Source organism: Hemiscyllium ocellatum, chromosome 35 (genome assembly GCF_020745735.1).
Source record: "Hemiscyllium ocellatum isolate sHemOce1 chromosome 35, sHemOce1.pat.X.cur, whole genome shotgun sequence".
NCBI lineage: Eukaryota > Metazoa > Chordata > Chondrichthyes > Orectolobiformes > Hemiscylliidae > Hemiscyllium > Hemiscyllium ocellatum.
Genome location: NC_083435.1, coordinates 12848164 through 12863579, shown reverse-complemented (window position 1 = coordinate 12863579; position 15416 = coordinate 12848164). Strand labels below are relative to the sequence as shown.

The 15416-nt window shown below is 40.7% G+C and overlaps 1 protein-coding gene across 1 annotated transcript; it reads right to left on the bottom strand.

The window, feature by feature from the left end:
* Positions 1 to 4282: 4282 nt before the first annotated feature.
* On the bottom strand, positions 4283 to 14720 carry LOC132832805 (zinc-binding protein A33-like). Its single transcript, XM_060850957.1, has 6 exons — positions 14297 to 14720; positions 13893 to 13988; positions 13568 to 13801; positions 9541 to 9587; positions 9339 to 9454; positions 4283 to 7026 (listed from the first exon to the last, which is right to left on the bottom strand). The coding sequence occupies exons 1-6, from the start codon at positions 14696 to 14698 to the stop codon at positions 6476 to 6478; spliced, it is 1446 nt and encodes a 481-aa protein (XP_060706940.1). The 5' UTR covers positions 14699 to 14720; the 3' UTR covers positions 4283 to 6475.
* Between the last annotated feature and the right edge of the window lie 696 nt (positions 14721 to 15416).

The window sequence follows — 15416 nt, the reverse complement described above, 5'->3', positions numbered from 1 at the left end:
AGCCTGCAACTTATTTTATATTTTTTCAGCTGAGGTGGTTTGTTATGTCACAAACAAGCGCAGTGTCACTGATGAATCATTTTACACATACTCTCAATAATGAACGATTTAGCATTGTTATGTATAGGAGTAAAGTATTTGCTCCGATCTCTTTGCCCGGGTTAGAAGAGCGATTCATTCTCACAGGTAATGGATCATTGAAATTACTTTGTTGCCTAGTGTATCCTAACATACCGTCTCTGCCAGTTTATGGTGGGCTTTATGCATTCACTTGCTTTAATTTTGTTTTGGTCTTGAAGGCATTTGTTACTGTTTCCTCCCATTGCTGGTTTTCAGTCCACTGTGTGCTCTACTCATATTCATTTTTTGAAAAGGCCATTCAATGCTTCCAGCATGCTCTCCCATTCATTATGATCAAGACTGATTTTACTTCCTCAAATCAATCTTTCTCCGCGCTCTCCATATTCTTTATCTATATTTGTATCCAGAAACCCAGTCAGCTCCTTTGTTTAAATATAATGAACCACAAAGCATTCACAGATCCACAGAAAATTCAAATGTTTTATTTGAAAATTGAGTGCAACATTCTGATATCATTCATCTTATCAGATCTGAAGAATTTTATATTATTTGGTGAAATACCCTCTCAATCTTTGAGTTTCTGTGGAAAAATACAAAATCTATCTAATCTCTCTACATATACAGGATGTCATAGTAATGTCTACTGGACATTACTTTGGGAAAATTCTTTGGGACGTGGGTTGGAATCCCATCACAGTGGACGGTAAGCTTTCTATAAAATTTTGGAATTAGATGCTGAACATGTTGGAGCAACTGGACAGCACTATCATCAAAAGTAGGCACATGTGTAAGAAGTGTTTGCTGCTTCAGTTTTTTCTGTTCCAAAGTAAACAATCCCAATCTAAATAATCTTTACTTATGGCTGACAACAGTATTACCAAAAATCTTCTCTGTACCCTCTCTATTTATCTAAATGACATCCTTAGCAACCAGAACTGCACTAGCAGAATTTGCAAATGATTACAATACAAAAGAAAACCATTCTACACTTTAAGTCCATTTCAGTTCTCTGCAAAAGCAACTCAGCCAGTCCCATTCCTCTCTTCCTATAGCATAGCACTTCTTCATCTACCCTTTTGTCAGTGACAATTGAATCCATTTCCACCACGTGCTTCTACGATGCATTACAGAGCTTAACTACATGCTGCATTTAAAAACAAACTTTTATTGTGTTTGGTTCTTTTGTCATTCACCGTAAATTTACGTCCTCTGGTGGTTCTCAATCTTCACTATCTACTCTGTCCAGACCCCTTATGATTTTGAAAAGCTCTGAAACTTGTTTATCTAAGGAGAACTTCTCCATTCCATCCAAGTGACTGAAGTCACCTCATCCCCGGAACTATATCATAATTTTCTTTTGAAACCATCTCTAGAATACCTCACCTTCTTTTATATTTCTAACCTTCCTATACCTTCATGTGGCCTACCTCTGAATTTCTTGATTTTCTTACTTTTCTTGATTTCTCTATCACTATTTTGGGAGAATAAGTTGTCAAATGGACTTCAGTAAGGTGTTCAACAAGGTTCCCCATGGGAGATTGGTTGGCAAGGTTAGATTTCATGGAATACAGGGAGAACTAGCCATTTGGATACAGAATTGTCTCAAAGGTAAACGACAGAGAGTGGTGGTGGAGGGTTGTTTTTCGGACTGGAGGTCTGTGACCAGTGGAGTGCCACAAGGATCAGTTCTAGGTCCACGACTTTTCATCATTTATATAAATGATTTGGATGTGAACATAAGAGGTATAATTAGTAAGTTTGCAGATGACACCAAAATTGGAGGCATAGTGGGCAGTGAAGAAGGTTACCTCAGATTACAATGGGATCTTGATCAGATGGGCCAAGGGCTGAGAATTGGCAAATAGAGTTTAATTCTGATAAATGCAAAGTGCTGCATTTTGCAAAAGCAAATCTTAGCAGGATTTATACACTTAATGGTAAGGTCCTGAGGCGTGTTGCTGAACAAAGAGACCTTGGAGTGCAGGTTCATAGCTCCTTGAAAGTGGAGTCGCAAGTAGATAGGATAGTGAAGAAGGTGTTTGGTATGCTTTCCTTTATTGATCAGATTATTGAGTACAGGAGTTGGGAGGTCATGTTACAGCTGTACAGGACATTGGTTAAGCCACTGTTGGAATATTGTGTGCAATTCTGGTCTCCTTCCTATCAGAAAGATGTTGTGAAACTTGAAAGGGTTCAGAAAAGATTTACAAGGATATTGCCAGGATTACAGGATTTGAGCTATCGGGAGAGGCTGAATAGACTGGGGCTATTTTCCCTGGAGGGTCATAGGCTGAGGGGTGACCTTATAGAGGTTTACAAAATCATGAGAGACATGGAAGAATAAATAGACATCGTCTCTTCCCTGGGGTGGGGGGTCAGAACAAGAGGGCATACTTTTAGGGTGAGGGAGAAAGATATGAAAGAGACCTAAGGGGCAACCTTTTCATGCAGAGGGTGGTACATGTATGAAATGAGCTGCCCGAGGAAGTGGTGGAGAATTGTACAATTGCAACATTTCAAAGGCTTCTGGATGGGTATACGAATACGAAGGGTTTGGAGGGATATGGGCTGGGTGCTGGCAGGTTGGACTAGATTGGTTTGGGATATCTAGTCAGCATGGATGAGTTAGACTGAAAGGTCTGTTTCCTTGCTGTACATCTTTATGACTCTATTTGATCCAGTGATTATTACCTTGGAGGTTCTGCTTTTTAATTTAGTTCTTAATTATTCAAAGTCTTTCAACCACACCTTGTTTCTCATCCTCCCAATGTCATTGGTACAAATGCAGATGATGACTATTGGAAGTCTCCTCTCCCCCTCCAAGTTATGCACTTGGGCAAGCAATATAACCTTTGGGGTTCCCACTCATAGCTGCCATGAACAGTAGCAAACAGTACCTGTTCTCTCTAATTTTACTGTCCTCTGGCACAGTTACATTTCTATTTTCTTATTCCACTTAAAAAGCTCTTTGTGCCGTGGTCAGTTTGCTCTTCATCCTGAGAGTACCCAACCTTTTCTGCACAGCTTGCAAGAGCCTTGTAACTGGTGGACAATTGTCAAGGTCGAGGCTCCTCAGTTGTAACCCCTGTGTTGTCATACCTGCCTCATTTGCAGTTAAGTCCTTATACCCCTTATATCATAAACCAACTTTTAGATACCTAATCTGAAGGGTGTTGTCACTCTCTCGAGCGAAGTGTCTAGGTAACTTTGCCCTTCCCTGGTATAGCGCAATGTCTGTAGCTCAGACTCCAGCTCCTTAATTCAGATCTGAAGTTCCTTAAGCAGCAAACACTTCTTACACATGTGCCTACTTTTGATGATAGTGCTGTCCAGTTGCTCCAACATGTTCAGCATCAACACATCACATGTCTTGCCATCATTATTGTATTTGATTTATCTTGTAAATTAATTGCTCTTAATTTCCTGCTCTTTACACTTCACTGTACTGAGATTGTTTTTGTAAACTGTAAATAAAAAAATGAGTAGCCTTCTAATATTTAAGCAGTTAATTTTTAAGAAAAGAAAGAAGAACAAAGCAGACCAGAAAACTAACCTTAATTGTATTTGAAACCCTAGAAATATTCACCACCTCTACTCACCAATCAGCTTCTTTTCCTGTAATGATTTGAAGCGCTGCTCCAAAAGCTAGTGCTTCCAATTAAACCTGTTGGACTGTAACCTGATGTTGTGAAATTTTTAACTCTTCCTGTAATTGTGTCAAACTCTGGTCTGTACTGTAACTTTGCAGCAAGTTGGCCTCCTGATCCATGTCATATTTCATTTCCCACTATTTCTCACTCTGGAGTGTTTACTTCTTGCGGTAAATTCTAATAAAAGCACCAAAACTCCCTTTGCATTGAATTTCCACTTGGAGCCAAATTTCTTAACAATAGTCAGTAACTAATTTGGCCTTTACCTCATTGGTGCAGTCCCTTACTGACCATGTTCCTTATTAAATGTGCTGTGGCTTAAGAACTTATAGGTGCAGTTTTATTTTTAACTTTACTTTCATCTTAATCAAAAGTACTGGGTTGAAAGTTTACCATGTGTGTACAAGTTAATGCTAGCTGGTTTGTGGCACATTCCTCAGTAGCCAGTTGGAGGTACGTTAGCAGTTGCACAAACCAAATGACCCATGATTGAGTGAGCTGATTAATCAGTTGACTTCCCTTTTATAAATGTATGGTCTGTGACACACAAATCAAGGATGATTCATTTATTGATATATCACAGATGCCCTCTCTAACACCATAACAAGGTTAAACATGAGTTCATACAGAAAATAATGCAGTAGATATAAACCAACATTAGACAATATTATTAAAATCCCAGAATTCACAATCTGATTAAACATCACAATCCCAGAAGGGGTAACACAGTGGTTGACACTACTGCCTTACAACACGAGGGACCCAGGTTCAATTCCTGTCTTGAGCAACTGTGTGTGTGGAGTTTGCATGTTCTCCTCATGTCTGCGTGGATTTCCTCCAACAGTCCATAGATGTGCAGGTTAGGTGAACTGGTGCATTAGTCAGGGGTAAACGTAGGGGAATGGGTCGGGGTGGGTTGCTCTTCAGAAAGTCAGTGTGGACTTGTTGGGCCGAAGGGTCTATTCCCACACTGTAGGGAATCGAATCGAATTACAAAGTATTTTACTCTGGCATACATATTTTAGTCTTTACAAAATTTAACTTGTATTCAAGATAAATATCCAATTAACAAGGTAATTTCAACTCATCAATTTGTGATAAAGATGATCATCAACCATTTAGTATAGTCTCCTTCAAAGAGCTGGTCGATGTCAGTAACTGGATATATTCTCTACTAGAGTTAAAGGTAAATTAATTGAACAGCTTCAAGATTTCAGCTGCATGCAGAGCCTGAGCATGGAGTTGGAGCGGGGGGAGGGGGGTTGGGGAGGTCATTTTGCATTTCAATATTTGAAGAGATGAGGGATTGTTTCTGAATGCTATTGATTTGGCTTCAAGAAGATTAAAATATTTGAGAAGGTCAAGGAGATTAAGGAATCTGGTCTTCTATTTGGCAGAATGTGACTAGTATTGTTCCATAAAAGGTTCTGAGTTGAGGCCTCAATTACAGCCACAACCCAGTTTATTCATAATTCAGTTGCAATCAAAAGCCACATTTCTAAATTTGGTGGTTACAACACCAAGATAGCTAGCATTGTAAACGGTGTAGATAGAAATATCAAATTGCAAAGAGATTTTGTTGGATTAAGTGAATGGCAAAGCTGACAAGTAGAGTTCAATGTGGATAAACGTGAGGTTATCCATTTTGAAACTGAAAGGGGTAGAGCAGGGTACTTTGTAAATGGGGAGCAGCTGGAAACAATGGAGGTTCAAAGAGAAGATTAGAGGTCAAGATGCACAGATCATTAAAATGGCATGACGCCATCTGGAAAATAGCCAAAAGGGCTAACAAATTGTTGGTTTTTATTTTTGGATTTTGAGGGAATACAAGAGGCAAGTCATGATACAGCTTTGTACAAAACCATGGTTAGACCTTTCCCTGGAAACTGCCACAGCTTGATGAGGAGGGAATGTCCATGGTTTTCAGTAATTACAATTGAACCTGAAACTTCTGTTTAGAATTCCACCATAAGACCGCTTACAAAGTAATAGTAACCACTCAAAGGACAGAAAGAGACCTCTTCTTTTGATTATGGGGCTAAAACTAGACCTCTTAGTTTAAGATGTTAAAGGAGAGTGTAATAGAAATTTTGAACTAGCAAATGTGCTAGACAAATTATTAATTTTAAAAGTAGAAATTTTAAAACTTGGATAACTTTTGTTATCCAAAAGGTATTAAATGATAGGGCACAAAGGCCTCTTGGTGTGACATTTCCCATCTATGTAACTTAGGTATTCATGTGCATTTGTTGCCTATCTCTAATTGGCATTGAAGGTGGTGGGGAGCTGCAGAATGAATTAAGAGTACATATTTGTTTTCCTAATTGTTTTTGGATAACTTTCTGTAATTCATATAGACACCCAAGCCCCTCTGACTGTAATCATTTCCCAGTCTATCATTGCCATACAAAATGGATAACTATATGCTTTGCTACTTTGCATTACACTGCCATTATGCTCACTGATAGTATTCTCCTCAATACTTAACATCAACTATAACATTGCATTACCAACATTAGCTTTTGTTACAAAAGAATTGGAATATAAGTGTACCTAGAGTCTTATGATAAGTATGCAGGCCACCAGTGAGGTCAAACCTGGAAGAGTCTGCACTGGGTGAAGATCCTGTAAAACCCTCACTAACAGTCTTATGGGTGTGCCTATGCTACAGATACTGAAATGGCTAATGAAAACAACTCATCACCACCTTCTGCCACTCAAGGCAAAATAATAGAAACTAACTATCAATGATTTGTAATCTGGATAATTTTCAAAGCTGCTGAATTTTTTTTGCTAAAATTCCATCCTGGATCAAAAATGGGAAAGATTCTCTCAGTGAAGTCATGCGTGAAAGTGTAGAGATCGGACATGTTGTCTGCGTTGTAAAATGATAACTGTCCACCCTCATAGTCCAGGTAAACCCCAATCTTTTGGGGTTTCACATTGGGTGTGAGGGTGGTCCATGTGGGAGAGGTACTTGCAAAATAGTCATTTTCATTTCCTAGTCCTACTGTCCAGTATCCAGTTTCAGGTTTTGGGTCAATTTCACCTCTCCTCTGAGCAGACTGTCGGGCTACTCCAAGACCCCATTCAGTCTTGTTGCCCACTTGCACCTCCCAGTAATGTCTCCCTGATGTGAATCCCTCCAACCCCAGGACAAAGGCCCAAGAATCAAACCTCTGTGAAGTGATAGGGATCGACAGTGCTTTATTTCCAAGTCTCACACTAGTCCGGTCCTCAGATAGGATGAGTTGGGGATGTGCTGTTTTTGGATCCAGAGTCAGAGAGGCTGGAACTGGGAGAAAATAATATATTCAGTGATACAGTTATTTGCAATGCCTTACTAAACTCTAGTAATTTAAAGTATCCCACCGTCAAGTAAAGTTTCCTTCATTTTAATTATATTCAAGAAAATCTAAGGCATTACCCCTCTTTATCTCAGTAATCTCCAGCTTCATGACTCTTCAAATAAAATGTTTCTCTAATGTTCCTGGACTACTAATTGAGAATGCCAGACTAAAGTTGTAAGGACATGAATTTGAATCCCACCATGGCTGATTGTGAAATTCGAATGTTGTATGCATCTGGAATTAAAAACTAAGGTAATGGCAACTATTTAATTCCTGTTGATGATTGTAAAAACTTATCTGGTCCATTGATGTCCTTAGGGAAAGAAATTTGCCATCCTTATCTGATCTGGCCTCTGTGTGACACCAGATTATGCATTCTGGTTGACTCTTCACTGCCTGGCAAATATCTGGTAAGCCCCTCAGTTGAATCAAATTACCAAAAAATCTAACAAAGGAATAAAACTGGATGGACAACACAACATTGACAGCAACCCTATTCACAACACAAATTCCTCCATACTTCTAACAAAATTGGGAAGAGCTGTCCCACAGACAAGTCAAGCAACAGCTTGTGGACAATGCCAAACAACACCATTATCTCTGGGTATGTCATGTTCCATTTGAAGGATAGACCTATCAGAGGTAGCAGAATAGTGGCATAACGCTGAGAAGCAGCTGATGTAGGAATCCTTAACATTGGTTCTGGAATTCATGACATGTGATGACAGCAGGTCAAACATGAGCAAGGAAACCTCCTGCTAATTAACACCTCTCAACAAACCTTCCTGCACGCCCCTCCCCCCAAACCTTCGACTGATGATTAGTTGTCATCTTCAGGAAATCCACCTACATGTTGTATTGAACAGCCATCGTCTAAATAAGACCAACTTCAAACAAATTCAGCAATTCAAAACCGGGCACCCAGGAGGTGATATGGACTATCAGCCACAGAACATTGTATTTGACCAAAATCTATAACCTAAAGGCTTGGTATACCCTCCATTGCATCCTACCATCAGCTCAAGAGATCAAACTTATCACATTGAGGAGTGTAGGAGGATATGCTTGGACAAGGTATACCCAAAATGAGTTGTTAAACCAGTGAAGCTACTACACAATATTATTTGCATAACAAACCACAGGAGCAGCCTGGAATAAACAGCACTAAGCGGTTCCTACAACCAAGAGATCAGAGGTAAGCTCTGAATTCTGGCTGCAACCAGACATTCATGTGTATCATCTACAAGATGCATTGCAGAAACTAGCAGTGACACACATCCTATAAACAATTTTTAAAAATCTTCCCACCATTGGTGGTCATGTCTTCTACTACCTGAGATCGATGTCCTGGAAATATCTTCACAAACCAGCCTCTCCACATCTAACACATTCTTAAAACCTCCCTCCTTGACTAAACCTTGCTTGTGTACCTTAATATTGTCCGTTGATTCTTGATTCCAAATTTAGCACAATTAGGCTGCTGTGAAGAATCTTGGGATATTAGAGGAGCTGTGTACAAATTGTTCTTTGATCATGGGTCAAGAAAGTGGGGAGGTGGCTGCAGATTCTGATTCCTTGTGCTGTGCAGAGCAAAGACTCAAAAGGAAGAGGTTTCACATAGCGGGTAATATGCTACAGAGCTATTAAATTCTATACCTTTATCTTTCAGAATGCTGACAAATTATCCATCAAGTTGAATCAGGATTAGCTCCGAACATCATAACAATGAGCCAGATCCGACAAGGAAAGGAAGCAAATCATACAGTCTGAATCTCACTACCTCTTGGAATTTCCTATATGTGCTGAAAGATCAGTGAATTGAGAATTGACCTGTTCAATCACATGAAGATCCATTGAAAGAAACTTACAATCCAAGTAGACATAATCCTCAACTTGGGGTAGCTGATGATTTATACACAGGATATAAAGCTCTGATCTCTGACAGCTTCCCTTTATGCAGCCAGTGTGGCATGTACAACATCAAACCAGAAACATTTCTCCAATGCCTCCTGATGGTTCTCACTTTTGTAACCATTCTGATCCTATCCTTTCAATCTTCTCTCCTGTCAATTTTGCTGGCAGTATTATGATGGCATATTTTGGGAAAGGAATTTGGATGTCTACATACATAACACCAGCCTCACAACTGTCATCATCAACCTTCTGCATTTTATACATAAATACTCTTTCACAACTTCACTGTATACTCATGCCAAGAGTTTTTAAGGTTTGAATAGAAAAACTGGAATCCTTTTACCTGGGTGAATGCTCCCTATCATTTCTTTCCACACAATATACTGTAGAGGCCCTTTGAATCTTCCCAGTGAAATTGAGGCAGGTATCACTGAATCTCCAATATTCTGGGATTCAATCCTGTGAACATAAAGTGTACAGTGTTAACCACTGTAGAGTTTTGATATTACTGAATGAAATTAAATGGAAAGGCAGAGAATACATACCCTTTGTCCTTTGAAACCTCATCTTGAAATAAGAGAGAATCACAGGTCTAAGAGGATAATCAAACGTTAGTGATGCAGCTAACATGTTACTGATCAGTATTCTGTCTCAGATCAATTAAGAATAAAATGAGTGTAGTGTAACAATTTATAATGGAAAATTTCTATTTGACACCGTTTCATGTTGTATATTTTCAAGGATAACATTGAAATGAGACAGTTGTTATTCCTTAATGAGAATTTGTTATTTCTATTAATAATGCATATTTTAATGCTATGATTTTGAGACAGTTTTTTCTCACAACATCAGACAAAACAAAGAATTGGCTTAGTTAAATGTGTTGGAGACAGAAATTTTTAAAAGTTAACCTGTGCCCAACTATGGGTGACATGGTGATTCAGTGGTTAGTATTGCTGCCTCACAGTGCCAGGGACTTGGTTGGATTCCAGCCTTGGTCGACTGTCTTTGTGAGGTTTGCACATTATCCCCGTGTCTGTGGGTTTCCTCTAGGTGCTCTGGTTTCTTCCCACAATTCAAAGATGTGCAGGTTAGGTGAATTGGTCATGCTAAATTGCCCATCGTGTTCATGGATGTGTGGATTAGGTGCATTAGTCAGGGGTAAATGTAGAGTAATAGGATTGAGGAATGGGTCTGGGTGGGTTACTCTTCAGAGGGTCGGTGTGGTCTTAAGAGTCATAAAGATGTACTGCATGGAAACAGACCTTTGGTCCAACTTGTCCATGCTGACCAGATATCCCAGCCTAATCTAGTCCCATTGACAGCACTTGGCCCATACCCTTCTAAACCCTTCCTATTCATATACCTATCCAGATGCCTTTTAAATGTTGCTATTGTATCAGCCTCCTCCAATTCCTCTGGCTGTTATTCCATACATGCACTACCCTCTGCACGAAAAAGTTGTCCCTTAGTTCCCTATTATATCTTCCCCTCTCAACCTAGACCTATGCCCTCTATTTCTGGACTCCCCCACCCAACGGAATAGACTTTGTCTATTTAACCTATCCATGTCCCTCATGATTTTATAAATGCCTATAAAGTCAACCCTCAGCTTTGAACACTCCAGGGAAAACAGCCCCAGCCTCATCAGCCTCCCCTACAGCTCAAATCGTCCTACCCTGGCAAAATCCTTGTAAATCTTTTCTGAACCCTTTCAAGTTTCACAACATCCTTGTGATAGGAAGGAAACCAGATTTGCATGCAATATTCCAGAAGTGGCCTAACCAATTTCTGTAAAGCTGCAACATGACCTCCCAACTCCTACATTCGAGTAAAAAGTGAGGTCTGCTTTCCTGTTCCTTGGATGCTGCCTGACCTGCTGCACTTTAACCAGCAACACATTTTCAGTTCCCAACTCCTATACTCAATACTCTGACCAATAAAGGAAAGCATACCAAATGCCTTCTGCGCAATCCTATCTACTTGTGACTATACTTTGAAGGAGCTATGAACCTGCACTCCAAGGTTCAGCAACACTCCCGAGGACCTTACCATCAGGTGTATCAGGAGAAAAGTGAGGACTGCAGATGCTGGAGACCAGGGTTGAAAAATGTGGTGCTGGAAAAACACAGCAGGCCAGGCAGCATCCGAGGAGCAGAAGAATCGATGTGTCGGGCATAAGCCCTTCTTCAGAATTCCTGAAGAAGGGCTTATGCACGAAACATCGATTCTCCTGCTCCTCGGATGCTGCCTGGCCTGCTGTGTTTTTCCAGTGCCACATTTTTCAACATTAGGTGTATCAGTCCTGATCTGATTTGCTTTTCCAAACTGCAGCATCTCACATTATGGCCTGTTTCCACACTTTAGGGGTTCTATGATTCTATAATCTCTTCTGCTGTTTAATAGATGCTTACAAGTTGTTACCGGATATTATTACCAGCTTACTTCTGTTAACGCTGGATTTCAGTTCTCAGTGATTTGACATGAAGATTTGCCTGACTAGCTGAGTTTCTCCAGCATTCTCAATGTTTCTTTTGGACAACATCAGCCTACAAAAGAAAAATCATTCTTAACTAATTTACAGGCCTCAGCTGTGCCTTCATTACCTCTAAACCTTAATGTTCCTAATATATTGCTAGCTGACTTTCTAACTTCCATAAACTTGCTAGTTTTTCAAAACTCCATTGCCTTTGTCCTAATAGGTACCAAGTGCCTTTTTATTACCATTCCTGGGCTCACAGGCTTGCATAGTACAGCAATGTATCAATTTAAAAATTTTCAGCCTTGATTTCAAATCTTTCCAAGGCCTTACTCTTCTGTAACTGAATCCTCAGTCCCACACTCTTCAAACCATATGTTCTTTTTTTAAAATTCTGACTAGTTCATTAACCCTGATTTTACTTACCCCATTAGGGGTGACGACGCTTTCAGTTGACTTGATCCTAAATGCTCTCTGACTAAACTTTTCTGTCATATCTAACTTTCTTCATTGAGGATTCTGCTTAAATAATATTTCATTGTCCAAACCTTTGATTATATATTCTGTATCTCTTTACATGGCTGAATCTCACATCTTCATTTACAATGCCAATTTGAAATGTTTTAGGGGTATCTTGTGACTAAAGTGTTATGAAAATATAGACCGTGTTGCCTACAGTGACTGCATGTTTGAGAGAGCCAGGGCATTAATTTAATCTAGTGAAATGGAAGATGCTGGTAATACTTAGCAAGTCAGGCAGCAACTGTAGTGATGAATAAAGAGAATGATCAATGACTCTTCATCAGAGACACTTAGTTTCATCGCTTTCAGCATAAATGGCCACAGATCCTGAAGGTAGCAGGACAAGGTGATTCAGAAGATATATCTGTTGTCTTTCCTTTATTACAAAGTTATTAGAAATCAGGTCAAGGAGGAACTGCAGTGTTGGAAATGCATAAATTGTAAGTGAGATTAAACTTGAATACTGTGTTTAGTTCTGGTCATCTCCTTCCAGAAAAGATTTTAAATCGCCAGAGATGGTACAAAGGAAATTTACAAGGATGGTACCAGGACTGAAAAAAAATAGTACCTACGTGGAAACATTTGACAGGTTGTAGTGATTTTCTTTGGAATAAAGGTAAGCCGAGGGGCACCTTAATTGATGTGTGAGGGGCCTGAATGTAGTGAATGGGAAGGATCTTTTGACCTGGACAGAGAGAAAGGGAAATGAAGGTGACCCTTACAGAGGTTTATAAAATCATGAGGGCATAGATAAGGTGAATAGCCAAGGGTCTTTTTGCTAGGGTGGGGGAATTCAAAGCTTGGTGCATGTTTTTTAAGATGAGTAGAGAAAACATTAAAAATGACATGAGAGACAACATTTTTTTAAATAGAGAATGGTTTCTATGTGGATAGAACTGCCAGAGCAATTGGTGGATGCTGGTACAGTTACATCATTTAAAAGCCATTTGGATAAGTACATGAATAGGAAAAGTTTGGAAGGATTTGGGCCAAATGCAGGGGAGTTGTACTAGTTTGGTTTGGGAGCGCGGTCAGTGTGGACTAATAGGACCAAAGACTCTGTTTCCATGCTGCATGACTCAACTTCAAAGATCAGATGGCATAGATTTGAAATGACTGGCAGAGACTGGAAAGGAGATAGACAAGAAGAAATGAAAACGGGAGGAGATTGCGTGGCTCTTTGACATTTCTCGAGTCCACTTTCCTGCAATTTGCTGTAAACATTGGTTCTGGCACTGAAGTTCTAGGGGAGAAAGGATGTTGTTAGTTCAGATGAAGTGATCAGAATGGCAGAACAAAGGTGTGTCTAACTGCCAGACTGGAAAGGACTCAGTCCCAGTCGGGTGGGGGAGGGGAGAGAAGGTGACAGAGAATGTAACAGGTAAAGCTAAAAGAAAGGGAAGGAATGGGTTCACAATCTGAAGGTGCTGAACTCAATATTGAGGCCAGAAGATTGGAAAGTGCCTAGTTTGAAGATGGGATGTCGCTCCTCCAGTTTGCGTTATGATGGACAATTGAAAATGTTGTCAACTTTTGAAGCGTGGGTTTCCTTCAGTAAAACCACTCCTTACCGTCAGAAACCTGAGCGAGTCATGTTCCTTGATCTGATCCAGTAACTTTGATAGTTCTTCTTCAACGCAACTTAACTCCTGTCTGATTCCACTGAGATTTTTCTCCATGATTTGCAGGATCCTCTCCTCTTCTTCCCTGAGATCTCTGAGTAAACGCTGCTCTTTCTCAGTGAGAATCTGGTGCATTTTAGCGAACTCGGATGTGATGTGGGCCTGCACATCGCTCGCCTGTTCCTACGGGAATAAAAGGCGAAGTGTCATTAACGTTTCGCCATCAAGAGCAAGCGGATACCAAAAAAAAATCTGCTCAGGGTCGAGCCCTCACCTTAAAGTCAGACAAGAGCCGCTTTTGTCGCCGTTCGGTGTCCTGAACTGCGTCTTTTCTACGGGTCACCGATTCTAAACGTGGTTTCAGTTGATCCTAGAATGAAAAGTAAAAAGTGAGGTCTGCAGATGCTGGAGATCAGAGCTGAAAATGTGTTGCTGGTTAAAGCACAGCAGGTCAGGCAGCATCCAAGGAACAGGAAATTCGACGTTTCGGGCCCGAAACGTCGAATTTCCTGTTCCTTGGATGCTGCCTGACCTGCTGTGCTTTAACCAGCAACACATTTTCACCTAGAATGAAGAGCCAAATTGGAAAATTAGAGCTTTGGACAACAATTAAAAAAAATAGAAAATTAGGCAAAAATAACCGAAGTGAAACCCTCCAGGTTATTTTTTTTCCTCTACCTTGTAGATCTCCGCAGCCTCGTCTATCGGTAGGAACTCATGAGTTTTGTGTTCCCGCGAATCCCTGCAAATGAAGCAGATCAATGTCTTGTCAGTTTCACAGAACAGCTTCAGCTCTTCCTGATGTTTCCCGCAGTGAAGTTTCTGCTTCGACTCCGGTTTTAAATTACGAGCTTTCTCGGCCAGGTTTCCTAAGGCCCAGCTGGCTCTCAGCTTTCTATCCGGAAACTCCTGTCTGCATTCCGGGCAGGAGTTGATCTCCTTCTTTTCCCAGCTCTGGGTGATACAGGAGCGGCAGAAGTTGTGTCCACACTCCAGCGAGACCGGGTCGGTGAAGAAATCCAAACAGACGGCACAAATCGCCTCCTCGGTCCAATTTTCCGCCTTCCTTCTGTCAGCCATTTCATCGACCTATTGGTTTCACTTTCGTTGTTCGGAATGACTGTCTAAAGGTGGGCCGGCTCTTATCGTCGGGGGTGGGGCAGAGGAGGAGGAGGAAGGAAAACTATCAACATCCTGCAGAAGAAGCGATCCACCACCCCGGCCCCACACCCCACCCAGGAAAAGCACATGAAATACAAAAGATATTCGGAGAGAAGCAGGTTTCACTTTTTGGTCGATGACTTATTATCAGAAATCAGTTTTTCCTCCCCACAGATGCCGCCAGTTTCCAGCATTTTCACAGAATCCTGTGAAGCAGGCCATTGGGCCCATCGCATCCACGCTGACCCAGCCCCCTCTCTATCGCCACACCTAACCCTCACATTTTGTGACACTAATATCATGGCTTATTTAGCTCACCTGCACACTAAGGGAGGGAACCAGAGCCCAGACAGGCTGAGAATGTGAAAACTCTAGACAGGCGAGGCAAGTTGCCCCAGCGTGGAATCGAACCTAGGTTCTTAGAACATAGAACATTACAGCGCAGTATAGGCCCTTCAGCCCTCGATGTTGTGCCTATCTGTAGAACCATTCTGAAGCCTATATATCCTACACTATTCAATTTTCATCCATATGTTTATCCAATGACTATTTAACTGCCCTTAACTTTGGCAAGTTCACTACTGTTGTAGGCAGGGGCATTCCACATGCTTACTACACTCTGAGTAAAGAGAGTACC